Source organism: Mytilus edulis, chromosome 2 (assembly GCF_963676685.1).
Source record: "Mytilus edulis chromosome 2, xbMytEdul2.2, whole genome shotgun sequence".
Taxonomy (NCBI): domain Eukaryota; kingdom Metazoa; phylum Mollusca; class Bivalvia; order Mytilida; family Mytilidae; genus Mytilus; species Mytilus edulis.
This window is the reverse complement of record NC_092345.1, coordinates 2,167,163-2,187,347: the sequence shown is the minus strand read 5'-3', so window position 1 is coordinate 2,187,347 and position 20,185 is coordinate 2,167,163. Positions and strand designations below refer to the sequence as shown.

Genomic DNA, 20,185 nt, shown 5'->3' with positions numbered 1-20,185 from the left:
TGTCCAAATAATTAGTTATTTCATTTACAATACAGTAATCACAAGAATCACATTCTTGACTTACTTAGGTCGCTGCCCAAATGTCAGTTAAAATGGGTGTCTTCTCTGGTGGAGCAGGATTTAGTGTAGGAGTTTCAACAGAGGAATCTTTAAGGGAAATGGTGTCAAATACTGAAAAGGAACAGAGGGAGTATTACATTGGTGGGAGTCCTCCATCTGGAGATTATAGTTCAGGTTCGACGGAAACACTACGAGAATGGGCGAGATCGGCTGCAGAAAATCCAGCACCAATTCAATATAAGCTGGCATCAATTGATGCAATAATTAGACCTGAGTACTTTAAGAAAAAAATACCAGGTAAATTAATTAAATTAACGGTACGAATCTTTCTGCATCAGAAGATTCGCATTTCGACAATAGATGTCTCTTTTGTACAGGTAAATTTATATAACTCACAATCCGTATGTTCATGCTACTACCGAACTTCTGGCTAGTAAGCTTGTTGTTCCCTCGGGGAATAATAGTCTACGAAGTGGTACTGATGAAATTGACGGTACTATTTTTTTTCTGCACCAGATAAAGTGCATTTAAATATACTAAATAAAGGCAACAGTAGTATACCGCTGTTCAAAACTCATATATCCATGGACAAAAAACAAAATCGGGATAACAAACTAAAACCGAGGGAAACGCATTAAATATAAGAGGAGAACAACGACATAACACTAAAATGTAACACACATAGACAAAATCCCACGAGAATAACAAATATAACATATATATTTATTATACTTCACGTTAAAATGCCATATTTTGATTGGCTAAGACGAGGGTGTCATTTTACTCTATCACATAGCTGAGAGGGTGACAATTTTTTTGAATGTTACCCTCTCGTCTAAACCAATCAAAAATCGACAATTTAAAGGACAATGGATTGAATTTACACCAAGTAGTTAAATACAATGCTTAAGTTTTACGTTTTGGATCAAATTTTATTATTTAACTGTCAAAATAAAAAAAAACCATCTTGTTGTTTATTTCTAATACTCGTAACGTTGTTATGTACGTGACGTCATTGAAAATCCTTTTGAAATAAAATTAATCTGTAAAAGACTAAAATTAGTCTGTAGGACGTTCAGTATAATAAATTAAATAACACATAGCTGAGAGGGTGATAGAGCAGATTGGTACCCCTTGAAAAAGCATTGTCAACCTTGGCTTCGCCGCGGTTGACAATGTTTTCTCGGGGTACCAATCTGCTCTATCACCCTCTCAGCTATGTGTTATTTATATAATATAACATCAAAACCAAATACATGAATTTGGGATAGACAAGTACCGTGACACGTCTTATCGCAATGTGAATTTACACTCAAAAATAAGAGAAAACAAACGACACAACGTTATAATGTAATACACACAGAAACGAACTATAATATAACAATGACCATATTCCTGACTTGGTACAGGGCATTTTTAAAGGAAAAATGGTGGGTTGAACCTGGTTTTGTGGCATGCCAAACCTCGCACTTTTATGGCCATGTGAAATATAACATCAAAATGACAATACAGGACTACAATATAAATAAATTGGAGAACGCAACTGACAAAGAATCACACGAACAACAGCCAACAAAAGGCAACAAGTTCAAAATTTTAATACGCCAGAAGTGTATTTTGTCCACACAAGACCTATGTGTGACGCACAGATACAAAAGTTTGAAAGCCGAAACGAGTACAGTTGAACAGCATCGAGGACCAACAGATCAATAAGGTTGTGCCAAAAACAGCAAGGGTTTTCTGTTAAGTTACCAGAAAATCCCTATAATTTAGAGTAATTTATACTTTTGCAAACAGTAAATTTAATAAAATGAATATTCAAAAGATGTACATGATAAAGCTGAAGTATTAACTAATTACAGGAAACAGCTGAAATACATTTACATAACCAGACATTTGAAACACAAAAGTAGACACATCCGAATACGTTTAAATCTCTACGCCAAGTGACGTCCTATTTGAAACTGAAAAATGACGAAAAAATGACGTCATTTGAATTAGTAAAACAGATCATCAAAAAATGAAAAATGACGTCACATAAGAATGAATAAGATAGAATTAGGATTAATTTAAGATTATATATTTAAACTAAATACTGATATAGCATTTAATAACAAAGCACATTTTAATTCTTATTAATATAAAACTGAGGTAGCAATTAACTATATTATAAAACTATGTCCGGTTTGTTATGAATCTAACTTCAAACGTAAAATATCGTACTGATTACGTTGAACGAAATCAAATCTGATAAATGAAGGCGGTGATTAATTTTCTTTACTATAACACATAAATATAATAGAAAAGACGTCAACACATTTGACAAAATCCGATGAGAATTAAAAATATAACATTAAACATTTAAACTAAATACATGAATTTGGGATGGACAAGTACCGTACCACGTCTTATAGTAATGCGAGTTCACACTCGGCAAAACAGTCACAATCGCGAATAAGTCACGTTTGGTAATTAAAAGATTAGACGACATTATGACAAAACACAATCTACCATGTGGTAACAAGAGGCTGTCACAACGACAGCAAACCGGATTTATTAATATTTATTTGTGTCCTGGCAATATCACAAGAACCATTACTGAGGAATGGTGAAAGTGAAAATCGTCAATATCAAATTTGACCTCCATTTTGTCATCAGTATCAACATATTAAAATTTGAAAAGCTTAGATTGAATGGTTCATGAGTAAATGCAACAACTTGAATGGAAACGCCATTTTACAATCTTTCAAGAACCATAACTCCTGAACGGTAAAAGTCAAAATCGTCATTATTGAACTTGACCTCTAATTTGCCATCAGTAACAGCATATAAAAATTTCAAAAGCTTTGGTTGAATGGTTCATGAGAAAATGCAAGGACACGACTGGAAACACCATTTTTCAATCTTTCAAGAACCATAACTCCTGAACGGTAAAAGTCAAAATTGTCTTTATTGAAGTTGACCTCTATTTTGTCATCAGTAACAACATATTAAAATTTGGGAAGCTTTGGTAGAACAGTTCATGCGTAAATGCACGGGCACGACTGGAAACTCTATTTTTCAATCTTTCAAGAACCATAACTCCTGAACGGTAAAAGTCAAAATCGCCATTATTAAACTTGACCTTCATTTATTTGTCAGTAACAACATATTAAAATTTTAAAAGCTTTGGTTGAACGGTTCATGAGTTAATGCACGGACAACATTTGATTGCCGCCCGCCCGCCCGCCCGCCGTACATCCCCAAAACAATAACCGATATTTTTGTCACAAAAATCCGGTTAAAAATGTCCTTAGATAGTTTGGTCAACGAAACATCGAATGGATCCACCAAATCGTGATGGTGTCCATAAAATTTACGGAGTGTCAATTTTAATCTGTCCTCCTCATAACTTTGTTGGAGCAGTTTCTGCGTAAGGAGCACACTCCTGTATATGAAGTCCGTATAGTGTGAACAAGCACGAGAATAACGTATCAATTGTGATATGTAAACACCATACGAAGGGGCAGAGGGTATGTTACTGCTGAGAAATGGGAAATTGATAATTGGGAAGTTGAAATCGTCCCGTTTATCATATATTTTCGTGTGAAGTCGTCCATCTACGTCAATATTGAGGAAAAGATCAAGGTATGAAGCAGTCCTTCTAGTATCAGTGGTATCCTTAATTTCAAGTTCACTTGGATCATTTTATCGAATTATGCTGGTATGTTTTTCAGAAATCGCAGCATTTGCCTTAATTTTAATTAAGGCTTTGTTCTTTATAAGTCACATACTTATGCAAAAGATGAAAAATACCGTGTTTTTTTTTTTGTCCCTAGTGGTACTTGTAAATGTTCTATTTATTATAATCAAAACCAGGAATCCTGTAAATAATTCCATGCATATATGCACCGTTTACTAAAAACAATTATATACACAATAAAAATCAGAGCTTACTAGTGTGAGGATGACAACAGACTTCTACAATACACAGTTGCCTTGTATGGTTCCATTTATATGTCGTGCCGAATTTCTTTTGTGATTTCAAATTTCTCCAAGTAATAAAGAAATTATGACAGACACATACAGATTATACCGTTTTTGCGTTACCGCATAAAAGTTCCAGCAACACTAATAATCAGTGAGGTTATTGTTGTCCAATGAAACATAATTATGACTAAGTCCTGGAAATATGATTATAAAACTAATGACCGAGGTAATAGTGTTTAAACCTTTTGACTGACAAATAGTCCGTGGAATGAAAAAGAAGACATATATTTAGTTATTTTGTTATATGCAATAAACATACTGAGGTATAATAATTATTAATATCAACTTTTTAATGAAGGCCACGATTGTATATTATGGGCTTTGAGTACACTTTTATAACGTCACTTTCTGTCGTTGCTATCTATGTATTTTTTCTTATTTTGCTTATAGCCAAACACGCCATTTAAGGCTGATTTGTTCTTTTTTTATGCTGTAACACCACTGCCCAATGTAAGTGGAAGAGTTATGGGCTCATGACAGGGCCTTTTATATCTGCCATAACTGTAAAGGGTTTATTTGGCTATATTAGGCCGCACAATTACATTATTTGTTTAAGTTCACTTCATTTGAACTCTGTTTGATAGGTGTCTTACAAAAAACCATATATTAAATTATTTTATTTTCGAATGTGTGTGTACTCAAGGTTTTTTCCTGTTAACTAATTATTAACAGTAGTTGTTTATTCCAATAATAGGAATAACTTTTTGCATTAAATTTCTTATGTATCTTAAATAATTTTTTAAGTTAACTGGCTTTTTTTGCTATTTTCTACTCATTTTTATTTTATATTTTCAAGGTTTATATGAGAAACGACAATGTTTTAGAAAGGCTCTCTTCCGTTATTGTTCATCAACTATATCTACGTATCATTGTAGTCTTCTGTCGGAATCGGAAAGAAATTCTGCAGCTTTAAAGTAGGTACATTTTAAGGGAAAAACAAAATTCCAATGAAATTAGACAAAAAAAATGACAAAACCAAGCAAGGGAAAGTCAATTCAAACAACAATAACAAAACAATTCCTTCTCGACTTGTGAAATCCGTCATGGATACATCGAAAAACCATATTCAGTGCTAAAACATCAAATTCGGTTTTTCATTTTTCTCTAATCTTATAAAGGTTTTAACAATCAGCGAATATTGTTGACCCCTGGATTAAATCCGCTTACAAAAAGTAAAAAAAAACATAAGGGATTTCATTATATCGTTAATTGTTTCGCGGAACTCGTGTAGCTCTGGTCATTTACCATAGTCTGGTATGTACATATATTTTTGTACAAAATAACAAATAAGAACATATATTCTTAACAGGTATGGTGATTTTATAAAAGTACGTAATGGAGATCGATTCCTGGCATTGTCACAGCATTATGGAATATCCCCTGGATTGACAATAAAACCGCTAACTACAGGTAAGTTTCATCACAATTTTCATCTTATTTTCTGGAAGGAGAATTTCGTTTTTACAAATATTAATGATCATTGATAAAAAATAAAGTTCACAATGCTTATTTTAACACTTTGGTCCATAAAAGTAAAAAAAAAACCGAAAAGTTTGGATTTCATAGCGATCAAAAAAATGTTTCATTGTAATTTTTATCAGATAATTTCTAACCAATTTAAATCAAAAGTTTGTAACTTATGTGTTTATTTAATGGAAGAATACCGAAACCGACATAGGAATAAACAGACTGCAATAATAATCTTTGAACGCCTTTAGAAGTTCCAGTTTTAGTAATCAAACACAACACAGTATCATCTGCATATTTGTGAAATTGGTTTTTAACAGTTGTTAGTCGGTTTTGATCTTTATTAATATAATTTATGTGAAATAATCTGGAATTTGAAAAACAAATTCTTATATGGGTTTCAAACTGCATAAGGGTTTTTAATTTATGTTTTTAACTTTAGTAAGAGCTATCTTTTAAGAAGATTAAAACGATAAATTGTTATTATTGATGCAAGCTTGAAATACAAGTATACACTATAAGTTTGATAATTCAATAATTTATATTGCAGTGTCTGAAATTACCAATTATGATGGACTCTTCCAACTAGTTCCACCTGACGGAATAAGTGATAAGTTGGGATCAAATATCCACTATGGAGAACCATTCTTGCTGAGGACAATTGAGGTAAAAGCCTTGAATCATACTAGTAAAACAGTTATACTGTTCATCACTAATAACTAATGGAATAAATCCCCCACACGAACTTGATAACTACAAATGCAATGTGATGGTGCCTCGATGTATTTTCATTATCTAAAAGGAATTATGATATGTTGCATTGATTCACAGTTCTTAACACCTGATTGCATGATACCATATCTTCATGGATTGAAGCACGTAGATGTGGATACTATCAATCTATTCAAGACTCAAATGGTCCAACAAATCTATAGCTGATAGCAAGGTAAAGGCAGAATGTTGTCCCAACAGAAGTAAGTGTTTTGAGAAAAAAATTACTGAAATCCACACTGTAACGTTTTACGGTCAACAACACGAATTTGTTGATCTATGCACAGTGTTGTACTCACCATCGGTCTTATATATAAATATAACCATATAGCCATATGATCACTTATTAACTGGCTCTATCGACGCACCTGATATAGCTCCTTTGATGGCCTCTTTGTCTTGTGCCTATATACTTTTTGTTAGTGAAAGCTGTTTAGCTTATCTCATTTCAAATTAAAACTGTAAAATAATATTGATGAATTTTAATAGGGAGATATGCTTCACATTGGAAGATCCATTTTACTCAACACAGATATGCCTGCAGAAACAAGATTATTAGATGTATTTACGGATCAAGATGAAGCCATGTTAGTACACATTGCACTCAGATATTTTTAGTCTAATAAGGTATAGTTCGTCTCATTAATATATTTATCAACGAAAGCTTCATAGCAGTCAGTGACCGTTGCAGTATAAATGTTGCCGTAATAATAGTTGATAAATTCAATGTGTACTCACGTGATATCATCATAAGTATATCTTTCAAATTAACCGTCGGCAGTCTTCGAAGGTCACTTCCTTGAATAATTAGATGGCGTGTAGACTATAATACACACGAAATACCGATACGTACTATCTAATTTTAGACTTTTTATCGTTTATTATTTAGATAAACGATTTAGTATGATATAAATAGATATCGTAATTTAAGTCAAATAGGTGAATAAAAATGACGATCAAAGGTGTTTTGGTTAAAAACATAGTATTATAGATTCAACTGGTGTTCCTTGTGTTTGTTAATGAATTATTCGTTTAATTTTGGGTGGTTCTGTTAATCTATTTTACCATGTGATGTGGGTTTAATAGTTATGGAGACTATGAACTGATAAAGTCATATTATAAGTATGAAAAAGTAAAATCACAAAAATACTGAACTCCGAGGAAATGGACAACAACTATCATATTCCTGACTTCGACAAGCATTGTCAAATGTAGAAAATAGTTGACTGTCCTTTGTGAAAAACCAAGACAATGCTTTAGATTAATTTTTAGAGTTTTGAACTTTAATGTATGATTGTAACTTGATTTTTTATGTTGCTTGTCATTATATTTTTTTGCCTATATTGTTAGCTCAATGTTTAATCAGAAAGGAAGAGTCCATAGAAATTGCCCACAGCGAAAATTAGTCTTTATCAAATAAAACAATTGGTTAAGTCTTTGATCTCTTTATCATTATTTATTAAGTTGACACATTGTAATATCACGCAAAATTTGTCTTATCCACAAACAGAAAACCGAAGTTTTCCTGTAACCCATGTTTAAGATGAAACAAGTTGATATTGTTCTATTTTTTCTTTGTCATTTTCTGCAATTTTCAATAGAATTTAATTGTCAAACATACGCTTAACATATAAAAATCGATACATACTTTTACAAATGTTAAACAATTTACCATTCGTCAATAACTACAATTTTGAATTGCACGTCTTAAGGTTCATCCTAACTCACTGCTGACAACGAAAGTTCTTATTTATACACCTGATGTAAAATTTAACTAATATATATTTCAGGAATACGAACATCAGCTATAGTCCAGTAGCAGATTATTCAATTTTTTTGAAAAAAGAAAAAGGCGAGTATAATGAAAGCTAACACAAAAACTTCCTACAAAATATTTAAACAACTTGTTTAATCTATACATTTTTAATGCTGCCTTTTCCAGCTAATGTTTTCCAGACTTTCTTATTTAATGTTTCATTGCACATAACAGATCGTTTTGTTTTGAACCTATACACATTGTCTTTGTGTTTGACACAGTTACTTGTTTTTGGCTTTTTAACCATTTTGATCTGAGCGTCTCTGATGAGTCTTATGTAGACGAAACGAGTGTCAGGCGTTTCAAATTATAAGCCTGATAACTTCGATATTTATTTGCTAACATTTTGTGTTCTTAAACCGAAGGTCAAATTACTTCTAATACAACAGTGCCAGAATTATACATCTTTTGTCTTTTCCAATCACAGAAATAGTGCTAAAAATAGCAAAAAAAAAAATACATCACAAAAACACTGAACCATATTGAAAATTTAAAACGGAAAGTCCCTCATAAAATGGCAAAATCAAAACCTCAAACATAATAAACAAATGGATAACAACTGTCATATTCCTGACTTGGTACAGGCATTTTCCTTTGTAGAAAATGGTGAATTGAACCTCGTTTTATAGCCAAGTAAACCTCTTACTTGTATGACAGTCGCATCAAATGCCATTAAATTGACAACGCTGCGTAAACAAAACAAATAGACATCAAAGATAAAATGTCAAAATTACAGTAAACAACATTGTGTAACAAAACGTTCAGTAATATGAATTGGATTACATAAAGGCAAATCATTAAGACATATTTAGAATAATATAAGACTTAAATCGTACCCTTGAGGTTCAACTCCTTTTAATGTAGATACAAATGAAAAGTATTTGAAATGTAAATAGCCGGTTTCTATTGGCTATATTCGAAGATAACCAAGTTTTAGCTTTCTAGACAAACCGTGGACTGCTTCGCTGTATCCGCATTTAAGGTGATATGTGTGCATGTGGTTTTTAATTAAGTATTCAATTTGGAAATTTGAACGATTGACCACAGAGGTTGCAATGCAAAGCAATGACATATAATTGTAAACCACAATAGATGTCTAGATTCAGAGAAACTGATGTTGTTCTATTTTAAGAGTGTGTTATACATAAATGTTTTTCAGTTTTTTTCACTTAATTTATCAAAAATTATAACATTTACAAATAGACACGAATCTGGAGGTATGCTTAGATTGATAGAAGTTATAAAATACAGATAATGCATTTTTTGTATATTAAATATAACATTGTTTAGGACCATTGATAAGCAAAACAAATCGTGCATATTGAAGATTACAAAGCATATAAACAGGAATCTGATGTTGATTAGTTGTCGTTTGTTGATGTGGTTCATAAATGTTTCTAGTTTCAAGTTTTTTATATAGATTAGACCGTTGTTTTTTTCCGTTTGAATGTTTTTGCAATAATCATTTTTAGGCCTTTTATAGATAGCTGTTCAGTGTGAGCGGCCCTGTGTTGAAGACCATACTTTGACCTATAATAGTTTACTTTTACAAATTGTGACTTGAATGGAGAGTTGTCTCATCGGCACTCATACCACATCATCTTATATCTACGTATAAAAATTTATATATAAATATTGAATTTCACTGTGCAATACATACATAATTAAACGAACACGAATTCATGATAGCTGATCCTAACTGAAATACACATAGTTAATTTTCCGGCATTTGATTTATTATCCTCGATGAGATAATCTGTAATTCCTGTTCGTATTTAAGCCAATAGTTGTGGCAGTATCTCAGTAGCAATTTAAAGCAACCAGTCAGACTATATATGTGATTAGTAATAATTATAAGAGTGCGTGTAATCGACTGAAACTAATAGCTCTACACCTTGATGCGAAGCAATAATAAATTTAATTATAATAGCATTTGTATTTTTGTAAATTTTGAAAGCGCTGTGACATGAATGATTTGTACGAAAGCTGATTGCATGAAATACAACAGATAATAACTATCTTTTTATATCTTTATTTTTATACATTGTTTTATTGGAAGCGTTAAATTCTTATACTTTTAGCTTGCTCGTATCTAATTACCATACGATCTCACTGTTATAACAACACAGTTGTTCATTATCAAGTTGAGTTGATTGGTTCAAAAGGAATTACAACGAATACTATTACTGTTGGAAATACAGAGGACTGTTTATGCTTGTCGAAAACACTCTGTGGTTCGTTTTGGTTCCACACCTTAGTGATAGAACAAGATATTGGAGAAATACAAGCAGCCATTATAACGGCAAGTGTCAATTATTCCAGTGAACTCTTAAATGATAAAATTTTATAGACATTATTTAATCTTTCGCTTAGTTGAGTATAATATAAGATTAGGAACGGAAACGGGAATGTATAAAAGACAAAACAACTCGACCAAAGAGCAGAATTATTGTTCTATTGTTGATAAAATATCATATATCTAGACAAAATGTTCAGACTTTGGGAAATAGTTATCTAAGGCACAAGGTTTATAATTTGATACGCCAGACCCGCGTTGTTCGTACACAAAACTCATCAGTGACGATCAGATTAATTTAAACAGAGAGTCAAACAAGTATAAAGTTGAAGAGCATTGAGGACCAAAAATTCGAAAATGTGCCAAATACGGCCTAGGTAAGCTATGCCTGTGATAAGAAACTCCGTAGTTTTTCGTATAATTCTTAATTTGCAAACAAATTATCTAATATTATAAGTTATATGGTTTGCTACTGACCCCCTACGGATTCATAGAGTTTTATTAAAATCCATAGGGGACTCGTCCGACAGTAGTGAACCGTATAACGAATTTACAGCACGCTCGTCTTTTCCGGCTGCGTTCTGTAGAAAAATAAACAATAGAATGCAAAAGAACATCAATAGATGACGTCACCATTAACAGTAGACGTGACGTCATGAACCCCTATGAAATTTACAAACCCCCTACGGATAAATGTGCGGTCACCACGTGACGGAGTTTAATCAATCACAACGTGATAATTTACCCGCGGTGCGATAATATATATTGAATATTCATGTCAACACCGAAGTGCTGACTACTAAGCTGGTGATACCCTCGAGACGAAACGTGCACCAGTAATTGCATCGGCCCAGTGGTGCAAACAGTTTTCGAAGGTATCAGGCTTAAAAAAAGTTATTTATACATTCTTATCAGAATCCAAATAGAAATAGCACGAACGTTCTTCTATTGGAAAATACGGACGCATGAAATTGATGGAGTGTTGTCTTAATTGTTTTGAACTGCAAAAATAGAATAAAGGGAACGTATTTAACTGTATACGACATTATAAGTAGTAATTGGGTTTATTTATTAAGTTTAAGACAATGAAAAACCTTACTTACTTTTAAAATAAAAATTGGATGTTCCACTCACAAGGGCTATTTGTCCTTTTATTATTTCAAAACCGTTTATACTTGTTTGGTTTTTTTTAACTAATTTAAACTGAAAGGCACTGATGATTATGTAGACTAAACGCGAGTTGGTGTATCAAGTTATAAGCCAAGTACATTTAATAACTATTTTAATTTGACGAATGAAAAAGTAAGTAATAAAGTATGTAAAACTTCATTTTGATTCGGCATATTGACAAACAGTACAAACATAAGCTCTAATGAGCTTTTCACCTAATATAAAAACATATGCAGTAACAAATAAAACAAGGCACCGAATTTAGTTCTATCAATAGCATTTGCTGAATACCAAAACTTAAATATGAATCACTAAATTTTTTTTGACTTTATTATCTCAGATATGATGATTAGTGGTATTAGTATGCATGGTAAACAAGTTTAAAGCTGAAAACCCCCCTTTTTGTTTGTTAAATCACAAGTTGTTATCTGCTTTGGAATGTGTACAATGTCAAGCTGTAAAAACAATGTTGATATATATGAAGCACGTTAAATACGATTAGACACAATAATAATTAAAAAAATGAAAATACATAGTAATATGTACACATGTTAATAGAAATCTGTGCGGATAATGTTTGGTTTTGATCGTGACTAATGTTTTATTGACGATTTTTCGTTAGAAGGCAATTAAGCATTTAAACATTTGTACTATCTTCAACGATTCATGTATTTTATCATATCAACCCTGGTATAAAATGTTATCATATGCATAGACTAAATAACATATGATTTTTACTGTATGATAATAGCATTACATTAACCTAAATTCCATATTTTTCCAATTGGTGCTTAGCGGGCTGATATGAAAAGTTTATCACATGCTTCGACTGTTATCACATGCCCTTCCGTAACGTTATCGCATGGCATTTCGGTGATACTCGGCAAATTCCGGAAAATATACTTCAATACTACGTTACCAGTGAAAAACAGTACAAAGTAGTGAACAAAACAATTATTTGGATACTGGAAAGTGTATTGTATAAAATAATAATAATAATAATAAAAAAAAATAAAAAAAGAACATATTATAAAAGAAATGCATTTTTTAAAAGATTCAAACCGTCATGATTGAGAAAGTTGACTTTTCCAAACAGTGTTCATTATGTATATTTTTGAATTTTTTTTTTTGTCGATTCGTCCATATTAAAATGTTTTTCTTTCCTGTTGAGGCATATGTTAGAAAGATTTCATATCGAATGTATCAAATTTGGAGTCTGGCGTCCGTGAACTTTTCACTCTTTGAACTTCCATTGGGAACCACGTAAAAGGATCAATATGTTATGCGGCTCTTGGGCTGATATCTAATCCAGGGCTGATAATACATGCGATATGAAAAATGCCATGTAATAATCTGATAATATCAGATACATGTACGTGTCTTTTTATGGTCACGTATGAAGATATTCACTATGTAGTAAATATTTTCATAAAACGCCAGTTTCGTGAATAAAACGGCAATTGTAAAAAGTAATGAAAAATTCAATCATTTTTTTCTCCTTTCAATTTAATAAATGAACTTTAATCCTAATATATTCCAGGGTAAGGATGGAGCATCTACTTATGATGTTTGGGAACTTAAGGTCAAATCTATCATAAATGGCATTAAAAGGCATGCTGAGTGGGATGGAGACCACGCCCAACACCGTACTCTTGAACTTAAAAATCTACAAAAGACAACAAAGAACATTGGTACGTATAACCTGATGATATTTGTTGTATAAAGAAGGCCAAGAACTTAAAGGGGCACAGGCAAATTTCCTTCATTAATTTAACGAAGGAATTGTTTTTCGATTCCTTTAAAAATATATGTATTGAGTCTGAAACCTCTTTTTTCAATAGTTGGAAGGTATATATTAGAGTTGACGATCACTTTTACCATTAACTTTTCCAAATATTTTCTTTGCAATTGTTTTATTAATCATTGAGAAAACAATATGTAAAGAAGGTGTGTAATATCAAATTTCTCATATCACAAGGTTAATGTAATAGCTTCCATTCAGTTTGCATGTTGATTTGGTGTGCGTGTGTGTGTGATTTTCTTGGAGTATAATGTAATTTTGATTTATTTTAAGATAACTTATTCAAGAATTCCTTACCATTTTCAAAATATTGGCTTTTAAGAAAAGGTCAGGTTACAAAATTAATCATCTTCTTCTGTTAATTTCTACTGTGTATAAGTTTATATTGTATTGTAAATTTGTTTCGTTTTTAGAAATGCCTTTAGAAATGTCTAACCTTTAGAAATGGGGAAGGACGTACGGTGACCTATAGTTGTTAATGTCTGTGTCATTCTGGTCTCTTGTGGACAGTTGTCTCATTGGCAATCATACCACATCTTCTATTTTTATAGGGTTGGGATCCCGCTAAAATGTTTAACCCCGCCACATTATTTATGTATGTACCTGTCCCATGTCAGCAGCCTGTATTCAGTAGTTGTCGTTTGTTTATGTGTTACTTATTTGTTTTTCGTTCATTTTTTTTTATATAAATAAGGCCGTTAGTATTCTCGTTTGAATTGTTTTACATTGTCATATCGGGGCCTTTTATAGCTGACTATGCGGTATGGGCTTTGCTCATTGTTGAAGGCCGGACAGTGACCTTTAGTTGTTAATGTCTGTGTCATTTTTGTCTCTTGTGGACAGTTGTCTCTTTGGCAATCATACCACGTCTTCTTTTTTATTCATTCATTTAAAAACTAACTTTCTTTTAGATTTAGATATATATCCGGTACAATTTACTTTCCAAAGTAGTAATATTGCTCGACTTGAAGGACAGCCATTGATCATTGGTGAAACTGGTTTTATCCAGATTTTTTCGTCTGTACCAAAAAAGTCCTTCTGGGATCAAGGTATAACGCATGTAGCCAGCTTAGGCGATATGGGAGAAGTTGGAATTAAGGAGATAGGACCGAAACCGCATAAGCCGCTTTCAGCAGGTATATTTGAAATAAATATGGTTGACTCACTTCATATATATTGAGTTACTTATAATACTAACATCATCGTGCGGTTATCGCTTTTACATATAATTGCAAAATTATATTTCAGTCAATATTGCATCTGATATGTGTTGTACACTAAGTTCTGTTCAGACTATTAATGTATGGCAAAATCCTTAAAAATGTCCAAATCAAATGATAATATCCGTCGTATTGCTCATGTAAGTACAAATAAACATAGCGATGGTGGTCTTAATCGATAGGTCACATTCGGATAAAAGTGGAAGGGATTGTAGTAATGATATTTGAAACTTGCTTGTTTACATTTGTTGAAGGGATATTTCTTAGCGGCTACCCATTTTCAAACAGTTGTTTTGTGTCGCCAAAATATCACCCGGTTGTCATTTAAGACTTTGCAGTCAAATCCAGTACAGTTAATAGGGAAATAACAGCTACTGAACAGTCTTTGCCAATCTTAATTGAGTCCAAGCAAATTGTCTTATCAGTGCTAAATTTACCACAATAAGTCGGCTAAAAATAAACGAAACGACTCAACGTGAATTATAAAAACAAAAATCATAAATAACATTACAAACTTCCTTTTTCTCATTTCGTATTTTTTCTATTTCTTTAAATCTCACCCTGTTCCGATAATACCCCCTGATTGATAATATGTTGCATTTGATTTGTTCATATATATATTCATATTTTTCAGTTTGTACTGACTTGATATATCCAAGCGCTGCCAAAATTAGTCATCGATACGACTTTGCAGATCGTATATTGTTTTCCTTTGAAGTCAAAGTCAGGATTTTATACGTGGAAATTGAATCGCAATCTTCCGTTACATATTCACTGGCGTATCTAAACGAAGTTAATGAAACATTTATGCAGGTTCTTAATGTCGAACGAACACAACGTTCGAAGACTCAAACGTTAACCTTAAAATCACCTTTGTACACCAAAGCTATAAAAATTTACGATAACGAAAGGAATGACGAAACCAGTAATATAACAAACCAAATCCAAATGATATTTGTCGGCGGTTGTCCAAGTGCAATATTAGATAATGGAAAACCAGATACTATAAAAGAAGAATGGACTATAGAACTAAGCGAAAACATCATCAAGACAAATCCATATCTGCATGTTATACCTAGGTCAAAAACAACCATAGATCCAGTTAAAGTATTCAATGAAATTGAAACGCACTTTGCTCACACTTTCTCCTTGACATTTCCCTTATCACAATTGCAGTTTGATTGTGTTTTTACCAAGGAATCGTTGCAAAATTATTTACAGGGCACTACTGCTGAAATTAAATTTGAAATTATCAAAATTATCAAAAGCTATATTGAGCAAGATCAAGAACTGAATATTACAATTGATATCAAAGCAACGAACAAGGATGAATATGATCGTGGATTGACTCTGTTGAATAATACTATCAAGTCAGCAATAGAGAGTCAAACGTGTTCTGCTGAAACAGGCAACCTTCCATTGCAGTCCGGAAAATCAGAAAGTACAAACGAATCGTCGTCTTCATCTGTGTCAATCGAAGGGATAATTATCATTGTGTGTGTTATCGGTGTACTCCAACTACTAACATTGGTGTTTTTAGTTGTGAAAACATTTAGGGAATCAGCCCATAATAAAGGTATTTATATAAATACTTACACAAATGTCAAGTTTGATAAGTGAGGTCAAGGTGAATACAACTACAGCAATGAAAACACATAGAATGATATGGTTTCTGGGCAAATTGAATCACAGGAACGCGCAGCACATCCCTAAACGTAAATGAAAGGGCGTGTTTAATATAAATTGTAGGTAGCTTTCGCTGATGAACGACATATAGCTTATTTTGTTTATGAACATCAGATTCCATTACTTCTAGCTAATACTGGCCCTGGACGGTAGCCTTGAACAGTATTCCAAAAATAGTTATCCTACTATTCTATAGATCCCTAATGGTATAATTAACACAATTTTTGTTAAGAATTACATTATAAACTTTATCCCATTCTCGATGACAGCAAGAACACATTCTTTTACAAGCCAATGCGATAAATAAAAAAATAATTATTCAATATGTAACAGATGTTTAGATACTTAGTATCTAGTATAAAAACTAAAGATAGCAATAATCAAAAGTAAATTATATTACGATGTCAATGGAAGAAATTCCCGCGTAAAATGCCATGACTGGGATAGACCACAAAGAATTTTAGGTCTATTTATCATTCACATTCCGATCAATTGACTCAGTTGAATAAAATATATGTTTCAACTATATCTAAATTGGTTTTGAATTTAGTTAATCTATCAGAAAAATGATCTATTTCTCGCAGAGAAGCCTATATACTATACACCAACTCGACATTCTAAAGGTAACAGAAATTAGATTAGAAATAAAGCCATATGAAAGGTGAAAAAACAATTGTATAACATCATTGTCATTAAAATTGCTTACTTAAAACCGTGAAGTTAAAATTTATAACGATAACGTGTATCCTGCCAACCCCTCAAAACAATAATAATGTCTTCTTGACTACTACCGGACGCGGTGGTCAGGATAAATAATATTTTGTTATATATACTAGTCAACAAAAGAAACGATACACAAGATTGAACTGAAATTTATCATAAAATATAATAAATGGGAAAAACTGTTTAATTATCCAATGAAAAACATTCATTTACAAAGCAAATGCATATAATTTAAAGGAATTGACTAAATTGAAAAGTAAATAAATACTAAGTTATTGAACACAGGGGTCAAAATTATTTTGCGGAAAATGATGATAAAAGTTGGTACTTAATTTCGAAAATGAGAATTAAGCATTCAAAGATCTGAAAAGGCATTCAAAAGTTTAAGCAGGCCATGTTTAAGTTCACAATTTCAATGTTCTAACATCGAATTTTGAATTTTGGGGTGAAAGTGCGATTTTTTAAATAACGAAAATTCCAAATATCTTTTTCGTTTTTTTGCCTAAAACGATGGTTTTGATGAGAAAATTACACCCTGCAAAAATTAGACCAATAGGTCAATTCTTTACCTCGGTACAGTGATATTCCAATTGCATTATATATGGAAGATTCATTGCCTTGTATCGTTTCTTTTGTTGACTAGTATAATATGTTAATAAAACAAAAAAATGGATAAAAATCTGACATTCCTTGGTGTTTTTTTTTTGTAGTTTTGAAACTTTGATGAGAGCCTTATGTGATGCATAATTGGCACACGCTTCTGACGCACGAGAGTTAATCCCAATGTTTACTGGGCTACGTGTTACGTAGTCTATCGTTTTATATTTAAGGTTTTGAAAACCGTGTTAATCTGATTAATGCTGATAGTTCCCGCTTCATTTTGTAGCTTGCATATTGTATCTATGAGATCAAAACTAAGGTCACAGAGTAATTATCAGAAGGTTTTTGGTCTCAACTTTTGTTCTGCTGAAATTTAAACAAATGGCTCTATCATCCTCTGATGTAAATATTTACTATCCCATATCATTTAAAATGTAAATATTAATATCATTTCAGCACAACGACAACCGCCATTCCAACCACCAACCACCAGTAATCCAGGATATCAGGGATCAGCAAATGAAACTTTTGATGAATAACTGATAACACAGTTATACAATTATTTATGAAGTATTCTTTATTGTCAGCGTTTCTGTTTGGTCGTCTGTTCTTCTGTTGTGTTCTCTATATCTCTATATCTAAAACTGTTACTTATTGCTTGACAGAATATGTGAAATTTTAAAAAATCTTTCTTACATTATATTCATTTCCATCTTAACATTTTGCATTTTAACATATTATGGATGGACTTACGAAGGGTATCGGCGTATCGGGGTATTCTGTAACGAAATTATGCATAGTTGATGTAAGACGTTTAAGCGTGACATCGTCCATTTAAATCTGCTGTTAATCTTCTATCAAGATTCTATAAAGATACAATTAACAACCCAAAGTACAGTACAAATCTCCATCAAAAACTTATTTTAAATTATCGATTAACGTCTCTTGTTTTTAAAATTGCTACAAAGAATACATTTGATATTAAAACATGACCACATCGAAATGATATCGCACCTTTTTTTAATTTTCTATGGGACAATAAATCTAACCAAGTTCTCTGTAAAAGTTTAGCTCACAGCAGCCCAGTTGTGGTCCTTCTTTATTAATCAGTATATGCTGCTGTATTATGTAATGCTTCTTGCCGCTACACATTTTGGAAATATTCCCGTCCTACCTTCATTATTTATAATCGAATTTCATCGTGTCGTCTTGGTGTTCTCTTTCTTTCTTGATTTTTAGGTTTATCATTAAATATTTTAGTTTATGCGTTCTACAATTTAATTCATTATTGACTTGAATTTATATTGATCGGCTAGGATATATTATCCTGGAACATATTTCAGAATATTAAATGTAGGCTTAAGATTTTTACCTATGTACAAATCTCATAACTGAATTACGAAGATACAACTCAAGTAAATAAAAAATATTAAGGGAATCGCTTGAATTCGAAAAGGAGTGCAAATATAATAGGTCGCTTGTGAGTTCAGACACAGACACATCATATCGGTCAATCAATTTGTGATGATGACCTCAAACCTTATATATAGTCGATTAAAACATATAATAAATTGTGTTACAAATAATTACTGCTGGTTGATTTATAGTTAGAGGATATAAATATAACACAAATGGAAAGAACAAATTTTTAAAACATACGCGTCTTTATGTTGTGAAAGGATTATTTATTTTTTCACCTTTTTAATTATTTGACAATGGACATATAGAACGGAATTGCCAAGTGTTCTCTTTTTGTTTAATTCAAATCAGTGTATCTCATCGTTTAGGTATAATTAAATATGTTTCCAAATACGAACTATTCGATGTGAACAGTATATTTATAATGTTATAAATAATGTATTACTTTGTTGAATTCATTTTTATAAAGTATAGTCTTAATTGAAATTATTAATAAATTAACAAATCAATTTACTTTAAAACTTCTTTTACATATATTGGTGGTACTGATCAATGGTCGTAAATTGTAAAGCTTTTCATTTGAACCTACGAAGTGCAGCACTCGAGGCGAACACACTACCACCCCATTACAGAGGCGGTTCCGGGGTTATATATCTGTTGTAACATTACTCAAAATATGGTATACCATATTTTAAAATCTTGAAGCCATCACAATGCTTAAAAAGTTAAAACAAACCAACAAAAGACCCAAACTCCAAGGAAAATTGAATACGGAAAGTTCTTTATCCAATGGCAAAATCAAAGCTTAAAAGCATCAAAAGAATGAAAAACAACTATCATATTTCTGACTTGGTACAGCTTTGTAAGCAAGTGTAAAGGTAGTATGAAAGGTTGTGTTGATAAGAGAAAGCTTTATGAATAAGAAAATTCCCGTACCAAATCAGAAATATGACAGTTGTTATCCATTCTTTTGATGTGTTTGAGCTTTTGATTTTGCCATTTGTTTAGGGACTGTAATTTATATTTTCCCCGGTGTTCGGTATTTTGCTTATTTTACTTTCAGAGATTAATATTCGAAAAGAATCAGTTATTAGAAGAATGAACAAAGCATAGGGAGACAATAGCTT

General features: G+C 32.0%; 1 protein-coding gene across 2 annotated transcripts in view; it reads left to right on the top strand.

Annotated features, from left to right (window-relative positions):
* The window catches only part of LOC139510059 (uncharacterized), a 43,358-nt gene extending 24,134 nt beyond the window's left edge, over positions 1 to 19,224 (top strand). For both annotated transcript variants that reach the window (XM_071296281.1, XM_071296282.1), the window contains 11 exons: positions 69 to 357; positions 4,886 to 5,003; positions 5,399 to 5,499; positions 6,107 to 6,222; positions 6,817 to 6,914; positions 8,118 to 8,179; positions 10,225 to 10,445; positions 13,150 to 13,300; positions 14,322 to 14,546; positions 15,265 to 16,206; positions 18,096 to 19,224. In XM_071296281.1, coding sequence (XP_071152382.1) covers positions 69 to 357; positions 4,886 to 5,003; positions 5,399 to 5,499; positions 6,107 to 6,222; positions 6,817 to 6,914; positions 8,118 to 8,179; positions 10,225 to 10,445; positions 13,150 to 13,300; positions 14,322 to 14,546; positions 15,265 to 16,206; positions 18,096 to 18,178 — 2,406 coding nt within the window. In that variant the 3' untranslated portion in view covers positions 18,179 to 19,224. The remainder of the gene's footprint in view (positions 1 to 68; positions 358 to 4,885; positions 5,004 to 5,398; positions 5,500 to 6,106; positions 6,223 to 6,816; positions 6,915 to 8,117; positions 8,180 to 10,224; positions 10,446 to 13,149; positions 13,301 to 14,321; positions 14,547 to 15,264; positions 16,207 to 18,095) is intronic.
* Positions 19,225 to 20,185: the final 961 nt, after the last annotated feature.